This window comes from Rhea pennata, chromosome 1, assembly GCF_028389875.1.
Source record: "Rhea pennata isolate bPtePen1 chromosome 1, bPtePen1.pri, whole genome shotgun sequence".
In the NCBI taxonomy this organism is placed as follows: Eukaryota; Metazoa; Chordata; class Aves; order Rheiformes; family Rheidae; genus Rhea; species Rhea pennata.
This window is the reverse complement of record NC_084663.1, coordinates 16,554,642-16,575,998: the sequence shown is the minus strand read 5'-3', so window position 1 is coordinate 16,575,998 and position 21,357 is coordinate 16,554,642. Positions and strand designations below refer to the sequence as shown.

Below are 21,357 nucleotides of genomic sequence, written 5' to 3'. Positions count from 1 at the left end.
AATGCCATTCACTGTCTTCACACAATTGAAACTGGTAGAAGTTAGAGTCCTAAGAGACTAGAGTAGAGTAGCAGAGTTAGAGCCCTAAGTAAGAGGACTAAAGCCTCCATGGATTTCAGCTTTCCTTTCCTAGACCATCATTTGTGAGAGTCACAAGAGATTTGGAGATCAATTTATGACATACTAAAACTTCACAAATTTCAGAAAATTGCAGTTCAGTGCTTTTAGTAAGTTAGTCTACCAACACCTCAAGTTGTGCTTTTAGAAACTGTACTCTCAAAAGTTATTTGTCTTATTGAACAAACTTTCCTGCATACATGTACATATTCACCCATTACACAGGCACATATTTATATTAATAATGAGTGTTTTCTAGGGACAAGGCATAAATCTGGATATATGACACATCCAAATTACAGTTGAGGGAAAAAACAGGGATTCTTTCCTGTGTTCCACTGACCCAAGCAAGAGAGTATTAGAAGTAGTGCTTCTCTGTTCTTACTTTCTGAAAAAAAAAGGTTAATAAATTTTGTACTCACAGCACTGTGCCAGTGCTTTTCCTCTTGATTCTGAAGTGAAAGGTATCATCAGCAAACTCAATGTCATAGCTGGTGTCATCAGCAGCAACAGAAGGGGATTCAATTTTGAGTGGAACTTCAAATCGCTAGTGGTTAGGATCATAAATCTAAACCAAGGCAAGGAGGACCCAGACGAGTACATTATTTTGTTAGCTTACGGTATTTAGTTTAAAGGACATTTTTCTTTTTTCTTTTTTTTTTTTTTTCTTTTTTTTTTCCTCCGAAGATACTCACTTTAAACCTGAGTCTGTCCCTTGTCTGGAACTCCACATCTATGGCAACAGGAGAAATGTCATTTCCGAACAGCGACAACGTCTGGCGTTTGTTCAGTGTTATCCTGTGACAGAAATACTTTTAATGCCAACCACCACTCATCCCATCATATAACCACTGTAAAATGGGGAGGAGGAAGTAGAGGGGTAGAGCAACTCTATTATTCTGCATCATCTCTATAAAAAATCATTGATTTGTCAAGAGAAATAATCTCTGAACATAAACTTTTGCTGAAGTCAGCCTCAGCTCTGCTTGCTGAGATTCCACCAGGCTGGTCTTTTCAGCAGAAGTTTCTACAGAAGATCTTTTATAGATGTGTTTGTTTATTTTACAGGTTGCCCAGAGAGATTTTGCAGTCTCTGTCCTTGGAGATAGCCAAAACGTTTCTGGACACTGTCCTGGACAACCTATTCTAGGTGACCCTCTTTGAGCAGGGGTTTGGGCTAGATGAGCTCCAAAGGTCCTTTCCAGCCTCAACTATTCAGTGATTCCGTGAGAAGGCCTGTACATCACAGCCAGGGACCACAGGGGGTAATAACTGTACAACCTTTACACTCATCCTCGAATCAAGCCCCAAATGAGTGGTGCTTTGGGTATTCCAATCAAATCATTAATGTTTTTCACTATCTCGTATCTATTGATTCTTTACCCATAGAGGTCAGAGCACTTTATAAAGAAGAGAGTAGTATGTGGTAGAATTTATTTTGTCCAAGTTTAAATCCAAAAATGAGATATCTGAATCTAAGAGAGTCAGCTTAGGCTCTCCTCATGGTTAAGGGATAAAATAGGTCCTGCCAAGGTAGAAGTTGCCAAGCCTACTGAAGACACAGCTCTTAGGATGGGATGAATCACCTTGTTCAAGCACCTGTTTTCTTCACTGTTAACGTGGTATGACTAGCTCTAATGTAGATGCTAACTGTCCTAAGGGCAGACTGGTGAAACACACTCATTATCCACACCTTCACAAGCTGGGCACAGATAGGGAAATAGAGTGTGGAGAGTCTCCAAAAAACTACTTTTAGGCCGAGAACAGGAAGCCAGGCTGGTGCCAACCCAAGCTAACAAACCCTGCAGCGCCCCATCCTTGCCACTGTCCAATTAAAGACTGCAGCATTACAGGATGCATGGCAAATTTACCTCCAGCCTTTAGCCGTCTTTTCTGCATTCCCACCTAGAGAATAGCCGTAAGGACTGTCTTCTGGGAAGAAGCACCAGGGGGCATTTGGCACATCGGTGGAACACCAAGTGCAGCCCCTTGCTTCGCATTTCTCCTGGGAAGCCCCAGGCTGCGGGTGGCAGTCGATGCGGCTCTTAACTGGAAGCTCTCGAGAACATTGCAAGTCTTCGCCAGAGCCAACGCTCGGTCCTAGGGCTGAACCAGGAAAGAAGAAAAAAATAACAGTCAAGGTACAGTGCAAACTTGTATGAGGTGAGTAAAAAGCAACGCAAACTTCTTCGGTGATTATTGGGGTTTTCCCATTTTGAAGCTGAAATACGTGATTCTTTGGGCTGAAATGACCTCAGAGCAGCTTACATGCTCATGACTGAAACAGGAGGAACTTCTGCATACCAACACACTGAGAGGTCTGCACAGGTCTTGGTCAGAGCTTCTGGTGTTCGGCCGAAGCACGACTAACTTGAAATACTCATGGGTGGTTAAATAATGAAATAATGAAACTGCTACTGAGGTATGGAAACAACTCCTCGGTCTGGTTGAACAGGAAGCATAATTCCATAAGGACTAAAAGTATTATGGATATTAAAATACTACATTTTCAGCATGCTTATTCTGTCTCGTGGTATATACACAGAGATTATATATACAAGTATAATACAAATAAATGTGTGAAATCAGCATGCACATATACAGTATATATATTGTACATATACATGCAAATAAAATACTGATTGCATGTATCTTTGTATTACTGTTTCATTTATATTTTATGTACAATATATACATATTATTCGTTTGTTAGTGTTAGTATAGCTAGGGTTGTGAATGGAAGGAAAATACTAAGAGTAAAAGAAAAGCACAAATCAGTCAGTCTCAGAAACATCCTGACAAAAACCTCTTACGTAAGGTGCTAAATCTTTTCCTTTTTCTAGCCGCTGGTCTAGCCCTGCAATTCCCCTTTGAGGAACAAGCCTTCCGGAATTAGGGGGGCTGTACCACCCGCTCCCTACGGTGATAACAAAATGCTATGTTATCAAATATTCTGAAAAGAGAGCAGGCGTGCTGCAGACAGTGTACTTATTTTGAAGTTAACTTACGTCATTTTAGTCATTGCAACAATATTCAGGGATTGAAGCTATTTGAAAAATAATTACTCTGTTCTAGAAAATTACTAATACCTCTGCTTTAAAATTTTTTGTATGGACTATTATGCATCTGAAAACTTAAAACACGATTGCTCGTACAGTCTGGACTTCTCCATACAAGTAAGTTTAGGTGCACAAGCACAAACAGTTATTTATATAATGAAAAAAATATAGGCTAAAACCGCAGATTCACTAGAAAATTACATTCTTCCATTAGGCCGGCATTTATTTCCAGAGGTTGGGAACGGAGAGAAGTGAGAGCTTAATGCTGTCTGCCTTTACGTTTTTAGAAAAGCATAAACCTGTCTGCAACCCCGGCCGTTCCCGCTGGAGCGGGGGCCAGCGCGGGAGCACCCTGGGGGAAAGGCCCGCGTCTGACGTCGCCGGGGTCCTGGGCTTTGCAGTAAACCCAGCTCGTCGTTGGCACACGGTCCGTGTGAAACCTGCTAGCAGTAGGAATTAAGCAGTTCGGTCCTGTTAACCTTCCCCAGCTGGCACAGCCCCCCTCGGCTCGCGCTCTTGCTTCTGGGGGCAGGGAGCCAACCGTAGCGGTCTGGCCGCTTTCTGCCCCTTCGTTCCCTCTCCGCTGGGTCACGTAAAAAGGCCCTGAATTCTGACCCCATTTTCCACCCAAAGCGTAAAAGGTGCGCCAAGGACCACAGCCACCCCGCGGGGATCGCTAAGCGACCACTCTGTGGAGCAGAAATCAGGAAAGATTCGCCGAGGGCCTGGTGAAACGCCGCGGCCTTTGGGACGGCAGCGCGTGGGCTTTGCGCCCCGTCCCGAGAAAGGCGCGCGAGGGAAACACCGACTGCAGGTCCTGTGGGAGCAGCCGCCCTGCCTTCGTTCCGCTGCGCACCGAACGCTCCTGGTTACCGAGGGAGAGCTGGAAGGGTTTCAAAGGGCTTCCTCAGCTCCCCGGGCTCTGAGGTCCTCACACCGGCGCAACCGCGGAGGCTGAACGACTCCCACACCGGGCGCCGCCTCCGCGGCCAAACGCGCAGAGCGCCTCTGCCTCCGGCGGCTTCGCACCCCCGCGCCTCGCCCGCCCCGGCTGACACCCTGGGTGGACGAACACAAACCGCAGCGAATCCTCCGCGTTTCACAGAAATTAATTGGTCCTTCTGCCGGGAGGAAAACGCGGCGTGGGTTCGTTTCCATTGCCGAAATCGGACAATACGAGCGAACGTGCCGGAGCGCGTTATACGCAAGGTGCCATCTTACATAGCCTGAGTTCACAGGAGACTTTTATCAGCTTATTTGCATAATAAAAAAAATCTAGTTAAATGGAAAAGTTTCTGCCTGTGTGGGTGCCAAAAGGATTTTTTAATTCAATCTTTTTCATCAGTGTGAAACATAAGTTTTCCAGTAGATTTTGAAAACCAGCACTCGCAGGTTCTAGCAGGTGAACAAGGTTGTATTCCCTTTCACCCCTTGTTTTTAGGTTTACTTCTATTAAGGTACAAATGGGATAGCAGTAAGTAGGAAGATGCTAAATCCCTTTTTCTTTCTTTACTTATTAAAAATATTTTAAAGCCTCTAAATCTTTTTCACAGCACTTATGGCCCATTTCTTTGTAAACATACATAGAAAATGAAATGCAAATGAGCAGCTGAATTTAGCAATGGCTGTGGCTACTTGCTGCTTTTTCATGATAATTTCCATGGGAACAAAGGTAAAGAGAGGTAGTTGAAATATTTACGTGAAAAATTGTGCCTACTGGTTTTTAAGGCCCCTCACTATAATTCTGTGAAATTAGGTTAGAAAATGCTGCAATGAACCATAAGCAAGGAATTAAAATATTACCGTACTCCTTCCAGTTAAACAGTATTAGTCTTCACATTTTGAGTTCATCTACACATTTCAAAGATACGTTTGCTGCACAGATTCTCTTTGCTTTATCTAGCCACATTCTCCCTTCATCACACTCCAGACTGAATTAACCCTGGTAGAAATAGATATAAAATCACTGTAAATAAACTAGCAAAGCACTTTCAGTAGCTGAATAGTGCCATTGACTTCAGCATGTCTATTCTGGTGCTCAAGTGCTAAATATTGGGATATACTTCTAAACAAGCTAGTCCTGCCGTCTTCCTATAGCGCCTCCTGTCACCTCCTATGGATTTAAACCTATTCCCTTTTCTGTGTACAATGCGGCATATCTCCTCCCTAAGAACTTCTACTGTTGCTGTAAAGTTTATATCCTGTCTTTGAAGCCTATATCAAAGCAGAAATACCGTGCACTTACCTGCTAGCACAACGGCCAAGAAGCAGAGACTCTTGATTCTCCCCATGGCCAGCTGCTGACTTCTGCACACCGCATGTTGTCTTTTATACAAGGCAGAGACCGGATAAGCACTCGTTCGGGTGAGTAACACAAGACAGTGCAAATATTTTTTTAATCTCAACATTCATATCTTTCCTGAGATTAATTATAACACATGACCTTGCCTGCATATAAGAATGTATCTAAGCAGATAAGACATGACCTGGTTACTAATTTTCCATAAATTTTGCTAAACTTCTGAATGCTAACTTTGAGAAAATTGATTTCCCAAGACCTCCCAGAGCCCCTATAAAATTAAACTTTCAAAGACCCCCTTCATTTTTTAAAGAAACATCTTAAGAAAAATCAAGGAGTTTTTACCAGAGTTTATCTTTTCCTGATTTGATACTATCTTTTGTCACACATATTATAATACAAATTAAAAGTCTGGAGAGAAATAGTCAGTGGAAGAGTCTTCAATAAAACACAAAATTGATATTGTGATCTTCACAAAATGATATTTTTCTTCCAATTATTTAATGACAAGAGCCATCAGAGTAAATGTGTCATCTCTAGTAAATTTTGATTTAGATGAAGCGTCTTTCCAGAGAAAAATCTTTCTATACAGACATTATCTAGCAAATATATTGGTGTCTAGCACAAAATACCTTTTTAAAATGTTTTCAAGCATTACCAGAGAGAAGAACCTGTAATTCAGACTGTTTTCACACCAGTTCTTCACCATCTGGCCTACTAAAAGAAAAGCAGCCTGACAGCAAGTGGTTTGTAAGGATTTGTGCTGAGCAGGAGAGAAACGCCATAGTCCCACGAACCTTACAGGAGCGCAGCGCACACCACCAAACCACCTAGGCCTCCCAGATTACAACTGTGAACATTCAGGCTCCGAAACTGCAGCTCACCAAGCTGTTGGCATCATCCGCGTACTTCTGCGGCGAGTAGCCATCAGCCACAGGGCCAGGAGAAGACGGCACCCTCCGCTAGACCTGCGACACCTCCCACACGAGCCTCACTCTAATCTCTCCGCTGGTAGTTTTGCTCAAAACTGTGATCTTTTGGGTGTGTATCCTTTTAGTAGTCAAAAGGTATGATAGATAAACAGCAGTAATTGAAATTAGTGTTTAACTCCCAAGCTATGTGTTATTCTTTAGAAATACGTATCATCACTCATTTTTGCCAGAAGTTGGACTAAATCAGTAAACTCAAATGACAAGCTGTACACGCTTCATCTCCTTTCAAGCTGAGTTGAGAAGGAAATAATTCTCTAAGATGAACAAGAGGCATTAGAGCTTTTGTTTGCTTGAGAGACTGTATGTAATAAGGTGAGAAATGTGATCTCTTGAGAACAGGGACCAACTGCTCCATTTTAAGCCTGTAGTGTACTTAGGAATCCTGGTAGGATTCCCTCAATACTAAATACTACGAAAACACAAATAATAGCTAGCTAGAACACTGAAGTGGAATATGAGAACCACCTCTGGGCTATTCTACTCAGCAAGCCATCCTACTGCATTATGGAAAATTGCGTATTTTATATTTGAGGCCTTTGCAAGTAAAGTGATTTCTTTACAGAAAGTATGATGAAAAAGGCAAAGAGAAATAATGCACATTCACATCTTTATTTAAGTGTCACCTACATAAGCTATAATTTACAGACTGATATTTTCTGCAAAAAAACCTCACCATCCAAACACAGTTTCTGAATCTACATAAAATTTTAAAATCCGCAGAATTTACAAATTAATACTCAGAGCAGCTGGATAAATTATACATCTTCCCTCAGTATCCACACTCTTAAGAATTTTAAAATTCATACAGGCACAAGGTAGGAGATTCTCTTTGTACAACCATCTATTTACATTGCTTTTTCCCATACATGTGGTTCAGTTCTCATAGTAACTGCCAAGGTTTGCAAAACAGTGTATTTAAAATACATTTAGCAGCATATAAAATTAGATAAAAAGGAAAGACATTTTGCTTAAAAAAAAAAGAAAATGTGAGATGATAGAAACAAATTCATAAGAAAAATAGATTAAGATATATTTCTGTTATGACATTAAGAATATCTAGTCATTACAGAATATAGGCAAAACACTAAAAAAAAAATACCAGTTTGTGAGCATTTTTGTTCTAGTCCTGAGCACAGAGCATACATAGCTGCACGACTTTGGTCAACAAGGATTATATGCTAACATTAACACAAATCATATGGCATTCACTGTTAGCAGGACACAGTTATATCAGAATGATCTGCCACTAAGAGCTTCCTCTCATCTTTTATTCACTCCGCTTTCATAACAGCTCTGTAAGTGACCTTTTAGAAACTTGAAACAAAGTCTGTCTTCATCAAAGGCTTTTTAATGGGACATCATTACTTCCATGTTACCCTAAAATGCAAAACAGCTGATCATAGGTATGAGTGAAATACAGCAGAGCACTTTAATATATTCCAGGATATAATTTTGAGATAGTCATTAAAGACGACCAATTTCCAGTTAATTTAAACGGCAAGTGTTACATATGCACACAAATTCAGCCATTATATATAGACACATATATATATATATATGATCATTTAGACACAAGCATGTTACCAGGAGGTTATTTTTTCTCAAATACAGTACGTGTTTTAAAGACAGCAGTTCTAGTAGAAGAGTTCACTCTTATTTCTCAGTTCATTCCGGTCATTAGTGTTTGCCTAATAAGCATGCAGCAAACTGCATAGAGTGCACCTCATTTTCATCCATATATTCACTTCTGCCCATCATTTCAACTACTGGCATGATCTTCACTTGCATCTCCAGTATCTGAGATCTGCCCATCCATTACATTTCGAGCTTTCCAGATTCTCACAGTTCGGTCACTGAAAAAAGAAAACAAAACAAGAAAAACAGTATTAGAATTTAGTAATTAATTTGGGAGTGGGATGAGGTGGAGGGAGAAGAGGAAGAAAGATAGCTTTTCTAAGAGTTCAGATGTCTTATTCAGGAAGGCACTGTTAAAGAAGCAAGTTTTTCAAAATGGCTATGCAGGGCTTATTCCACCTTTCCACCTCCAAGAGGCTTTAAAATCTAAGATATGTCAATGTTCTCTAACTTTATCACAGCACTGGCCTTCACAGTTTACCTTGAACCACTTCGGCAAATATAAAAGTTAAATATCTAAGGAAAAAACCCATTGTACTCTGTTATTTATTTGTTTTCTAAGTACAGCTAATAACAATAGTCTAAAATAGACTGACACCAGAGAAGAGCTTCTACATACAGCTATTTGCAAATTAGCAGAGCACAGGCAAGTAGCCGGTATACTAGAGTGTTATAGAAACACAGACCCAAAGGAGAAGATTACTTTCTCCCATTATTTTTTTTAAAAAAGGCACTTGCCTTAATGCTCCTGGGGTTTTATTTTGGTAGTGATAAAGAATAAATTACAGGTTTATATATGGTGTAAGCTTATTAATAACTTCAGACAAACTTATAAATAACTTCAGGCAAACCTGAGGGCATAAGCTTTAACATCTCTGACCATATCCTTGAATGCTTAAATAAAGTTGGCCACTAAATGCAGAAATCTGGCAACTCCCAAGTGTGAAGTAATCCTGCTTCAATTCGGAACAGAAAGCTTCAGTAATTAGCACCAGAACATAACATAATGGCTTTCACACTTCACTGCTCAGATTGCACTACTAGGTGGGCTTTGCTGTGGTCTCCTGCGCTTTCTCTACAACAAGGTATTTTTCTTGGTCAAGTTCCCTGAAGTTTCAGGTACTAAATGTGCCCATTTTTATTGAGGAATCAAATATAAATATTCAAATGAAAGTATTAAGAAGATAGTATGAGAGTTTGCAAAGCTTCTCCTATAAACCAGTACATAAAAAAGGTTTTAGAAAAATTCCTACAGATCAGGAGTCAGTACTTCTCTAGCAATAAATAGTCCAAAGGTGGAGACAAGTTGGTAAAATTCTCTCTGCCATCCTGAAGATTATAAGCATTTAGGGGCATGGACCAGGTCTGCCTATGTTTGCTGTGAAGTGACTCATACAACTGAAGATCTCCTAAATGAATCTGCAAAAGTAGACATTTAGTAGGAGTTAACAGAAAAGAAAGATTCATGGAGGAGAAAACTCACTCTGCTGCCGTGAATATGTGGCTGGAGTTGGTACAGATTGCGTTGATAGGACTGTCATGTCCCTTCACCTCCCCAATTGGCGCAAAGGTTTCCACATTCCAGAGCCTCAGCATGCCTCCCCTACAGCCGCTGAGGAGGACCGGGGCGCCAGGCACCAGGCCGAGAGCACATACCCAGTCTCTGTGGGCGTTAGGAACTTGCTGAAAAACAGAAGGTATGCACATCTCACAAGGCTGCAACAAATTCTAGAGGAACAAGTGCAGAAACGGAAACAAAGAAATCCTGAGTTCTAAGTCCAGTTCCTATTCATGGGGTAACTTCTATACTATAAGTCAACCAGAGTTTGTTTCTTTAATAAATAGTACTGAAGAACAAGAATATAATCCAATATGTCCAACTGTCCTGATATGAAACAGAAATTGTTAGACTTACAAGAATGCCACGTTTGAACATATCGTCTCTATATTTTTCCTATCTGCAAGTAAAATAGATCTAAAACAAATATGAGAGAATAATCCAAAACACTATTCCAAAATACCCAGGGAAACAGAAATTTTATTTCTACATTTGCCTTCACTCTTTCTTCATTATACATTATAAATTGAAGCAATTTATTCTGTAATGTAGCACTTAAAAACACATTAATTCTTTATGTAGAAAGGACACTATCATTTTACTGCTAATTCAGAAAGCAAAATACTACACAGATAGGCTGAGAATAACATCCATTTGATACCAACACCAGGGAAACATGGCCTGACTTAGCTGTCTTTAAGGGGACCAAGATTGGCTCCAGCTCAGATTGTTAGAAACTATTCTGTTCTGTTGCCGTTCTCAAATTATGAAACACAGTCAGCTTTCCAGGACTATCTTGGAGTTGTGTCTGTCCTATACATTGCAGTTATAACACTGGTGATCTTGTCTTGCAGGACATCATAAAATTGTAGGATTTTTTCTTAATTATAAAATCTTAATTTTGTCACAGAAGTGTTTTGTGGCTTGGGATGTATAGCACCATATGAAGTTGATGACCTCTTGATATCTTTGAACAGTTATAGAGGACCAGCCTCATAAACACGTATGCCAAACACGAAGCTCTGAAACATTAAGATTTATACTTTAAAACAGCTTCAGCTCTATTTCAGGGTCTTTCCTCATCTAAGAGACTCATGCCAGGGAAGACCCAGAACAGTGATGAAGCCTACAGTATTCAGACTCTTACACATTACTATGTACGTAATCAAGTCAAAAATATACCAGTACTTACTGAAAAATAACCAATTTCTAGGCAAAACGTTTACAAAAAACACAGAATATCTGAGGTTGGCAGGGATCTTTGGATATCTCTCATACATCTTCCCTGGTCAAAGCACGGTCAGCTAGAGCAGGTTGTTCAGGGCGGTGTTCAGTCAGGTTTTGAACATCTCCAGGGGTGGAGACTCCACAATCTCTCTGGGCAACCTGTTCTAGGGCTCAGGGGATTACACAGTATTAAAAAAAAGGGGGCGGGTTGTTATGTTTAAGTGGAAGTGAAGTATTTCAGTTTGTGCCCATTGCCTCACATCCTGCCACTGGACACCACTGAAGAGTCTCACTTTGTCGTCTTTACGCTTTCCCATCTGATATATATGCACACAGGTAAGATCCCTTTGAGCCTTCTCTTCTCCAGGCTAAACAATCCCAGCTCTCTTAGCCTCTCCTCATGTGATTGATGTTCCAAGCCCTTAATCATCTTTGTGGCCCTTCATTGGGCTTGCTGCAGTAGGTCCACGACTTTTTTGTACTGGAGAGAGAACAGCATTGGACACAACACTCCAAATGTGGCCTCATCAGGGCTGAGGATAGGAGAAGCACCACCTCCCTCCAACTCCTGGCAACACTTTGCCTAAGGAAGCCCAGGAAGCTGTTGGTCATCTTCACCTCAAGGGCATGTTGCTGGCCCTGGTCAACTAGCTGACCATGACCCCCAGGACCTCTCCTGCTCTCCAGCTGGTCTTCTCTCAGCCTGCACAGATGCATGGGGTTACTCCCCCCCAGCTGCAGGACTTTGTACTTCCCTTTTTCTGAACTTCATAAGGCTCCTCTCTGAACATTTCTCCAACCTGTGGAGGTCCCTCTGAATTGCTGCACACCACAATAGTCTGTCAGCCAGTCCTCACAGTCTTGTATCATCTGTAAACTTGTTGAGATGCCCTCTTTTCCATGTCCTCTGCCACAGATCTCATGCTCGGTTCAGCAGTTGGCCCACACTTTTCCTAGTTGTCTTCTTGTTGCTGATACACCTGCATATCTTTCTTGTTGCCCTTCACATTCCTCATCAGATTCAACTCCAGGTCATCTTTGGCTTTCCTAACCCAATCCCAGCATGCTCAGAAAGGGTCTCTATATTCCTCCTGACTTACCTGTCCCTGCTTCCACCTCCTGTACAGTTCCTTTTCATGTTTGAGTTTAGTCAGGAGCTCCTTGTTGATCTATGCAGGCCTCCTGCCACCTTTCTTTGGCTTTCTGCACATTGGGATGGATCATTCTTGAGCTTAGAGAAGGTAATCCTTGAAAATCAACCAGCTGTCTTGGACCCCTCTTCTATCCAGGGTCATACCCCAGGAGATTCTTCCAAGCAGGTCCCTGAACAAGCTAAAGTCTATTCTCCTGAAGTCTAGACTTGTGATCCTGCTATTTGTCTTGTTCCTTTCTCTGAAGATGTGCCCATCATCCCATACTTCAATTATCTCAAAGGTCAATGTCCTTCCCTATTTATTTTCTATTTATACAAAAGAATCCTCTACAAAAGGTGCAGTACTATTTTTTCCATGTACTTGGACCTTAAGCAAGACTGTAGCCAGCAGGTAAAGAGAGTGATTATTCCTTATTATGCAGCATATGTGAGGCCATCTGGAATACTGGATCCAGACTGGAGCCTTCCAGTACACAAGGGATATCGATAAACTGGAGGAAGTCCAGTTATCACCTGTAAAATAGTCTGGGGCTTGGAGAACATGATGAACATGAGAGGTAAACTGAACTCAGGTTCTGTAGCCTGGAAAAGAGAAGGTTAAAAAGAAATCTAATTGTTGTCTTTTACCACCTAGAAGAGAAATTATAGTGAGGACACACTCAAACACTTTTCAAGGGTACTCAGCAAAAGGACAAGAGGCACAAGTCGCAACCAGAAAAATTCTGACTGGATACTAGAGAGAAAAAAAAATGGGGAGGAAAAAAAAAAAGAGTGGTGAAGCAGCACAACTGGTCACTCAGAGCAGCTGTACAATCTGTGTCCTTAGAGATTTTAACATGCAGCTGAGCAAAGCCTTGAGTAACCTGACCTTGTTTCAAAGTTGGCATTGTTTGGAGCTGCAGGTTTGACTATGTGACTTCTGCCCATCCCTTTCAACCTAAATTACCCTGAGACTACCAGAAAGAACAGCAGTTTGCTTCATTCCTTTAAAAAAGAAAAGATCATTTATATTATTTTACCCAAAGGTTTTGTATGACCTCCTTGCACAATATTTTATAAAAAGCACCTGAAGAAAGAAGAAAGTATGAGGAAATTTTCATAAAGTTCTACTTCTTTTAAAACATAAAAATATGGAATGTGAAGTAGAGAAACAATGAAATGTACCTACCAAAAGGAAAATAACTATTCTCTGCTATATGGTATTTTTACCCACCAACCTCCCAGTATGTATTCTTTCCAATATTAAAGTAATTGCAGTAACAAAAATGCACATCACATGAGCCTAAAATGCAAAAGCAAAGACTCTCCTTACTACTTTAAAGTCATTCCAAGCATACAACATCTTCCCTATTCCTGCAGTCTTCCTGCTACTGTTGCTAACAAGCAGCTTAGTACATTTGTCTAGGCAGTGACATACAAGGGTAGATGTCCCAACTTGGCCAAGTGGACATTATCTGAAGAAAGGTGAATTTCTGAATTCTTACTTTAGCTATAAAGCCTTAATAATGCTCTAAACAGGAATGGAAAACAAATCGGACACTTTCAAAAGAAGGTTCATAAAGTTTGTATACTCATGGATAACAAGCTTGCCCACACAGAAAGTTTCTTCTCAAGGTGATCAGTCTATTATTGTCTCAAGTCCTGAAACTTTTATATTCTATTCGTCTCTTTGCTAGTATTCTGCACATTAATTGCACATATAAGCTATTCTCCCCTTTCTCCCCAAAATTAAATTTTTAGTATCTCTTTGAAAAAGCAGTAGTACCTTGCATCATTTGTTTTTCTGCCTTTCATTTCCCATACAGTCCCAATTTTAATAACTGTATCTCACCAACTTCTCATAAAACCTAAAATAGCAGATAGGTTTAGGCTACTCACTATAAGTCTAAGTTCTCTATGCCAAACATAAATTATCAATGAACTCCAAAGTTTCCCTGAATTTGAGCTCCTTTCTGCTTAAAAGAGCATAGCAAACTCATCTAGCAAATGCCTTTTAACAGCTAAGTATGCTTACACATATTATTTCTGCATGTATTATATATACTACATAACACACATTATGTAACAAGATGAGTGAGATCTAAGATGGAAACTTTTTAGAAAAGGACTGGGGGCAAGGAGATTTGCAAAGTCTCTTCTTCACAAGAAAATCTTGTGTAGCCAAAATTTAACACCTTGGCAATAGTAAGGATGGTGACCAACAGTTCTAATCACAGAAGAGGGAAGTGCTGTCTTCATTCTGAAGCAGAACAATGAAACCGTCATACTCAGAGCTAAAACAGAGGAATAATCACTTATTTATAAGTATAATATATAATAATACAATATATATTTATTTATATTGAAAATGTCAGCATTTAAGTCAACAGTCATTATCTGAGTCTAAAAACAGTTTCTAAAGCATGGCCATCACATTAGAGTCATGATTTTACACTACCTGAAGAAGGTCTTTTTGAGCCAAATCCCATTTCTTAATTCCATTGTCTCTGGACCCACTGAAGAGGTTGTCTCCCATAATAGCGAGCGCTTCTATGCCATCATAATGAGGAGGTTCAAAATTGTGTGTAGGACTTACACTTCCAAGAGCCCCTTCAGTTACATCAAACATCTAAAAAATAAATAAATAAATATTAAAATAAATAAATATTAAAATAAGTAATTATTAAAATAAGTAATTATTAAAATAAATAATTATTAAAATAAATAATTATTAAAATAAATAATTATTAAAATAAATAATTATTAAAATATATTAACAAAATTATCTACCATCTAACCATCTTGAAGACAGACAGTGAACAATTAAAGAGGAGAAACTTGGAAAGATCTCTGAAGTCTTATTACAGGAAATGTTCATTGTATTATGACATATATTAGATATAAATTACCTAACAGAGCCACCTCTTTCCTCTCTTCTACCTCTTGCCTAGTGTAGGAATGCTTCCTTGAATTCAGCGAAGACTGCACACTGAAGTGCAGATTATGAAAAGCATGAAATTATGAAATCCACACCCTCTTTACAAGAAAGAGCCTATCTTTAATACATGGTGGGCTAAAGAAGCAAAGCTCAAGAACGAGTATCGAAAATGTGGTTCACACTGGGAGAATCACAAACCTGCAGAAAGAGACACTAAACATATTTTTAGACAACATATTTTGCAAAGCTTGCATTACATCCTGATGCTTTTCTTGAACAGACACACCTTCCTCCTTCCTTGTGCTCCAAGAATATCCTAAATAAAGCTGTTCTACCAGTTTAGGATACAGCTGTCATCAGTTATTTGTCCCTAGAGCAGCAGTATAAGCCCTCCTGTTTCATTTTGCAGTGCAGCAAGCCAGAACTCACCCTGTTAGACTAAACTGAGGAGGAACATGAGCCAAAACTTTTTTAACCACTAGCTCTGTTTCACAAGCAAATGCCAGATTTCATCCTTTATCATTTGCTCTTCATTGACCTTTTACAATGAATAAGCTCAGTAGTAAGACAGGGACAGCTTAGCAATGTAGCAATGTAAAAGAATACCTTAACTAAGTTAAAGGTATTGAAAAAATTATAGTACTCAATTAACATGTATCTTCAAAAAAAAAAAAAAAAAAAGCCCAACAACATACATACAAGACAAATTTACAAATTTAACACTTCAATTAGAGGTGATCAGTATTCCTAGCTCAGAAGCCAATACAGCAGTTTTCTGGGGCAGGAAAGGGTAGCATGCTGTGATCAGACCCACCCCACCTATGTCCATAGTACCAAGAATTCCCAAACTGCTGCATTTACTGAGTAAATTTGTGCTATCTAAAGTAAAGTGGCTTGACAGTTATGAGGGCACTGATCTTGCAGAATACACAGTATGCAGCACATACGTACAGCTGAAAATCACTGCACATTCCTGTGCTAGGAGTCAAGAAGCAGACAGATCAAGAGGATGTATGTACCCCTAGCAAGGGAGCACACAAGGAAAGCAAGCACAACAAATGAACTGCTGACTTTAGCAGCTAGGTCTTACCAGTTCCTTGCCTGTCACGTGTGGTAGCATGGCCTGCTTTCATTACATGATCATATTCTGTTCTCCCCACTGAGCCCTTACAGTCCCCATTGTGCCAGCATGGCAGCATCTAGCTTATCCAATATTCTCAATTAGAGTGTCTCTCTCTCTCCCTCCCTCCTGCCCAAGGATCCTCTGGCAGGAAAGATATCTTACTTCTGATACCCTGGAACATTCTGAAAGCTCACCACAGGACTGCTGATAGGATTCAAATCCATAGCCCAAATCATCAGCTATGCACCCACCTACCTCCCAAGCTGTCTTCTGAGGCTGGCCCACCGCACAGCAAAGAATCCACAAATTACAGGTTAAGAATGCCAAAAAAGTGAAAGCCTAGCTCAGTGAGAAAGCTCTTTCAGGTTCTAGCTCTTGCTGTACTCCCATCTGTACTAATATACTTTTTCCCACGAGTCAAGTACACGCAATCCAAGAATGCAAGAACAGAAAAAACGACACCTCTTCAGACCAAGCAAAAGAAAGAGTCCCTTGCTCATTCTCTCTTTGGCCTCATGAATCACAAGTTCTTTGCAGCACTGAGGGTCTGCTTTATGGGGAAGATGATAGATAGCTCCATAGTATAGGTTTGGGCATATTCCTGAGAAACAAGAACTTGTACGTTGAAAAACCTTTTGTGTGAGGTGGGCTAAAAAGCAACATCTCCCCAATTCCCTACCTGAGTGAGTTAACTATGATGCTAGGAAGCAGGAAAGTATCACAGCATCACTAGCTTTGCTTTGAACATAACTAGGAGCAATCAAAATGTATGCTAATGAATACACTCAATGTATTGGGTACCTTGGCTGAGATGTATATGCCTTTCTCTCCCTCTCCACCTCAGAACTGGGGCAAGACCTAGGCTTGGCCTGGGTTCAAGCTCTTTATACTGGGAAGCACATAGTGTGTCCCTGCTATGCAGTTAGATTTGCACTCCAAAATGCTGGCACTGACTGACTTAAGTAACTTTGCTTGTGCCTGTGTCTGGCAGTTCTTAAGCAAAATTTGGTCCTGAAAGTTTCTGAAGAGTAGGCATTATGAATCTTTCTCCAAGGCTTCATACACCTGAGGTTCACCTTACTGCAGATTTAGAAAGAGTTTCAGCAAAGACAATTTGATCCACAATGTTTTCAAGATCATTCCACTGCAAGATGAAAATACTACTAAAGTGATAAATGTAGTAAGATGACTAAATACTATTCATAGTCTTTTACTGATGTGATAGCTGAGGTGGAAGTTCTCACATTTGTGATATGGAAATGCGAAAGTCCTCCTGAAGCCTGTATCCAGGGCTGATCTGAAAAGTAAAATAGGCAAATGACGGTTTACCTTTATATAATGATCCTTCGAGCCTGTGACAATAAGATCTTGCCCATTGGAAATTCTGTCCACAGTAAGGCACATAACAGGGCCCAGATGACCAGTTAGCTTTCCCGTAGACTGAAATCTTCGAGAAAAAGAGAATAAATTACTGAGGATTTGTTGTTATTTTTCTATGAATCCAATACAGTCTATTGTAGTTTCTGTCAGAATGGATCTTTTTTCCCCGATGTCTTCACTATTCCTCCTCTGCTTTACATACATTATTTCTCACATCCGTGTGTAAATGTTAAATCAATGTTAAATGTAAAAGTTTCTGTTTATGTAAAATCAGAATTTTTCTTATATTACAAAATTTAAAACTATAGGCAGAGACCCTCAAAGTATTCTCCACCATTTGAACACGTTCTTTGAGTGTGGGTTCTGGTTTGGAAAACTGCTATCTAGCTAATTAGCACAGCCACATATTTCTTTACATTAAATGAATCAGCTTTCATCATCTCATCAGTGATTACTAGTAAGGATTCATTGCATCTGCCAGCCTATTCTTTAGCACCTACTTTAACCACAAAACCTTTTGTTTTTCCAATCATTCTGCCTTAAGATTCACTATAACCATAACACATGAGGAAGCAGAGAGTGTTTCTCTTATCTCAGTAACCACAGTGGAATGGAATAACTGATCCCTTGGTCCGTATTCCAAGACCATATTTTGCTCAGGATACAGATACTACTATGAACAGAAAACATCTTGGTAGCTTCAGATGTCTACATGCACATACAACACAAAGAACATTCACTTCTGCCACTGTCCAATACCTCTTCAGGTCCCACATCCTCACTGAGTTTCCAGCTGCCGCGTAGAGGAAAGTGCCAGTTGGATTTAGCGCAATCTGATTGATCTGGTTCTCCCCAGCGGGGATAGTGACTGTTCTGTTAGTACTTCCTGAACACACATCACCTGGCATCGCTTGTCCCGAAGACCTAAGTAAAAAGGGGGATGAGGAGTAAGAAGGAGTTATGTCCTCCCTATTATACATACTGTTTACAAATAAGCCTATTTACCTGAGCAGAAAGTCTTTAAGCCAGTTTTGAATAATGAGTGTCTGACAAAACATACATACACTGATGCAAATTGTTTTGTTTCCATATATTACCAATGCACCACACTGCCTTAACCTGAACACATGAAGAAAGCCTCCAGCCTCAACAAATGGTGTTCTTAGATCCCAAACTAACCAGGAACAGGTCAGGTAAGTATTCGAATAGGAAATTCTCCATAAAAAAACATTTTATAGAGGTTCAATTCTGTGTTTGGATTGCAATTACATCAGTATCTTCACACTATTTTATTAAATCTAAAAAAATTTTTATCTAAAATTAAGACTCATTCGAGCTCACCTCATTTAAGGTTTAACATACTTACGTTAGTGTCCGAATACACTTGGCAGAATCTCTGATGTCCCACACCTTGATATAGGAAGTTGAGACTGTGAACACCAGGCTAGTGTAGTTGCAATATTTTATGGAAACAACATTATTGGGATGACCTCCCAGAGACATAATTTCTTGTCCAGTTACCAGATTCCAGACTTTACAAGTACGATCTAAATACAGAGAAGAAAAATTAAAAATGGGGAAAATAATGAAAAGAGAAAAACTCACGCATTTCCAAAGCTCAATAGCAACAAAAATATAGGTATATTTATTTTCACTTATACACATCCCTCCATTTTGGTAGGCACTGCACAAAAATGGCGTCATCTACTATCATCAAAACTAAACAGGACTAATGATTAAGTGTCATATTCATTATCTGCATATTAGCTCCCATGGCATTTTATGAGGATAAAATTCCCTCTTCAAGTGGGGTGCACCTGTTGAGTTTAAATGATGACAGATCAAGGGGAGAATTCAATTTCTTATTCAAGAACTCCTCATCAAGAGCATAATTCAGGAAGGGCTGTGAGTCTATGTTTATGAAAAATAACCATTGAGGTCCAATTATGTTCTTTTCTGGTTAGATTTAGTGATTAAAATGAAGAGTTACCAAAGATAGGAGAAAAATGTTTTCTTTCTAATCACTATTTCTACCAGCTTGAAATGCTGATTGATGATACAAGCCAGGAGTGAATTTAGTAAAACCTGAATCAAGCCCCTCCCGTAACTCCTATAGCCCACAAGAGACAGGCAACAACACACATATGGGAAGCAGCAAATGGTCATAGCTCTGCTCAAACAGTCAGCTATATCAGGAAGCATCCATTCAAACTCTGTAGCTAGAAAAGCTGGTGAAGATCTGCCGATTCCCACACGAACCTGGTGGTATCTCTACCCTGAGGCTATTACATTGTGCATCATGTACACACACATTACCACAACTGGTTCTATCATATCACTCAACAGATGTTAATACTGTTCTGAGATTTACTTTTTCCAATATAAATAAACTAGACATTGGAATTAAAAATCTGCAACTAATTAAAGCAAATCCTTCTTCAGCTTATGTTGCAAAACAGACATTCACAATATTACCCTGTATTTACAACACTAAGCACAAATTGGGAATTTCACAATATCCCAAGTTGTCAAAGCAGCCTCTGTAGGCAGTAGACGCAGGAAGCTTGCCCAACCTTTAGATCCAGTGAAGAGAAGATCATCAGTTGCATCAACACAAAGCACAGCCTTGGTGTGTCCTTCAGCTGTATAGATACACTGAAGTGGAGAAGATCGGATGTATTTTGAAGCAGGGAATGGGTTAATTATCCCCCTAAGAAAAAAGGGAATGTGAACTGGACATATACTACTCACAGATCAAGTTAATTTACTTAAACACAGGGAAATGTTCATCTCATTCACTTGCATGTGGGAACAGAACAGTTGATACCTTTCATAAACTCTGTTTTTTTTTTTTTTTTTTTTTACTATTTAGCTTTACTAAGTGTCAGTACCAAGTACGGGCTATCAGTTCAAGGAAATAACATACAAAACAAAAAACAAGACAAGATGGTGAGTGTTCAGTAAATGGAAGAGTCTGTAAAACACTTAAAGAACCAGTAACAGTTCCTGGATTCACGGAGTCAACCAAAATACTGCAAGCTGCACCAGGACACTTTAGTGCCAGGTAACACGTCTCCAAAATGGAGTGTAGAGTATTCTGCCAAATCTGAACTCAGCAACCATTTCACATCAACCACTTTCTCTGGGTAAGCTTGGAGAACTGCTGCTAATTTGTGCCCCTGAGGAAGCTTCTGACTGCACCCTGTTCTCCAATACCAAACTTCCACGTGAATGGGTATGAGGGAGCATGGTTGGAGAATATATACCCCAAACAAATCTAGTTTTGCACCTAGCCCTGTGGATGTGCCAAAGGACTGTAACCCAGCCTGAAAAAAAACATCAAACAGTTCATTACCAAATAATAATTATTAGCAGTTTAAAATCCCGTGCATAAAAATGCATGCATGTGTGGGCTACACTGATTTCTGTGAAGTGTAGAAAAGCCTCAAGGTAGTGCTGACACATGCAATGCAATGCTGTGACCTGCCTAGCTAACAGTTAAGGCTCAGTGCCATGCTTTTTTTTGGGGGGAATTACATGCATAAATATGAGAAATAGGAACTAAATCACAGCCCTATCCCACAAAAAAATTTTTAGGGAAATATAAAAATTCTGTAATATTTCCAATCAAGCAGAAATTTGCTGCAGGAGAGAAAACACTCTTTACTGATACTAGCTAACTTCATGGCAATTAGCTTATTTGGTCCATCTTAGAAATGGTTATCTTATACACTTTCACTGCTCAGGGCATCTTCACATTCATATAATTCATTATTCCACTTTAATTCTTTAATAGATGTCACTAATATAAATATTGCCTGAAATCATTTGACCTGAACTTCCTCATCTTGGAAAAGGCATTCACCCTTCCAATCTCCACCTTTTAACAACATTTTC

The 21,357-nt window shown here is 39.7% G+C and overlaps 2 protein-coding genes across 3 annotated transcripts in view; both read right to left on the bottom strand.

Moving 5' to 3' along the window:
* LOC134144168 (maltase-glucoamylase-like) overlaps positions 1–5,467 on the bottom strand; it is a 34,440-nt gene extending 28,973 nt beyond the window's left edge. Inside the window, exons 1-2 of the mRNA XM_062582906.1 lie at positions 5,422–5,467; positions 1,989–2,223 (exon numbers count right to left, since the gene is read on the bottom strand). Coding sequence (XP_062438890.1) covers positions 1,989–2,223; positions 5,422–5,467 — 281 coding nt within the window. The remainder of the gene's footprint in view (positions 1–1,988; positions 2,224–5,421) is intronic.
* A 1,599-nt stretch (positions 5,468–7,066) lies between these two features.
* Positions 7,067–21,357, bottom strand: part of KIF21A (kinesin family member 21A) — a 93,909-nt gene continuing 79,618 nt past the window's right edge. For both annotated transcript variants that reach the window (XM_062582529.1, XM_062582537.1), the window contains 7 exons: positions 20,034–20,170; positions 18,827–19,007; positions 18,220–18,384; positions 17,410–17,527; positions 14,478–14,648; positions 9,586–9,785; positions 7,067–8,320 (listed from right to left, as the gene is read on the bottom strand). In XM_062582529.1, coding sequence (XP_062438513.1) covers positions 8,227–8,320; positions 9,586–9,785; positions 14,478–14,648; positions 17,410–17,527; positions 18,220–18,384; positions 18,827–19,007; positions 20,034–20,170 — 1,066 coding nt within the window. In that variant the 3' untranslated portion in view covers positions 7,067–8,226. The remainder of the gene's footprint in view (positions 8,321–9,585; positions 9,786–14,477; positions 14,649–17,409; positions 17,528–18,219; positions 18,385–18,826; positions 19,008–20,033; positions 20,171–21,357) is intronic.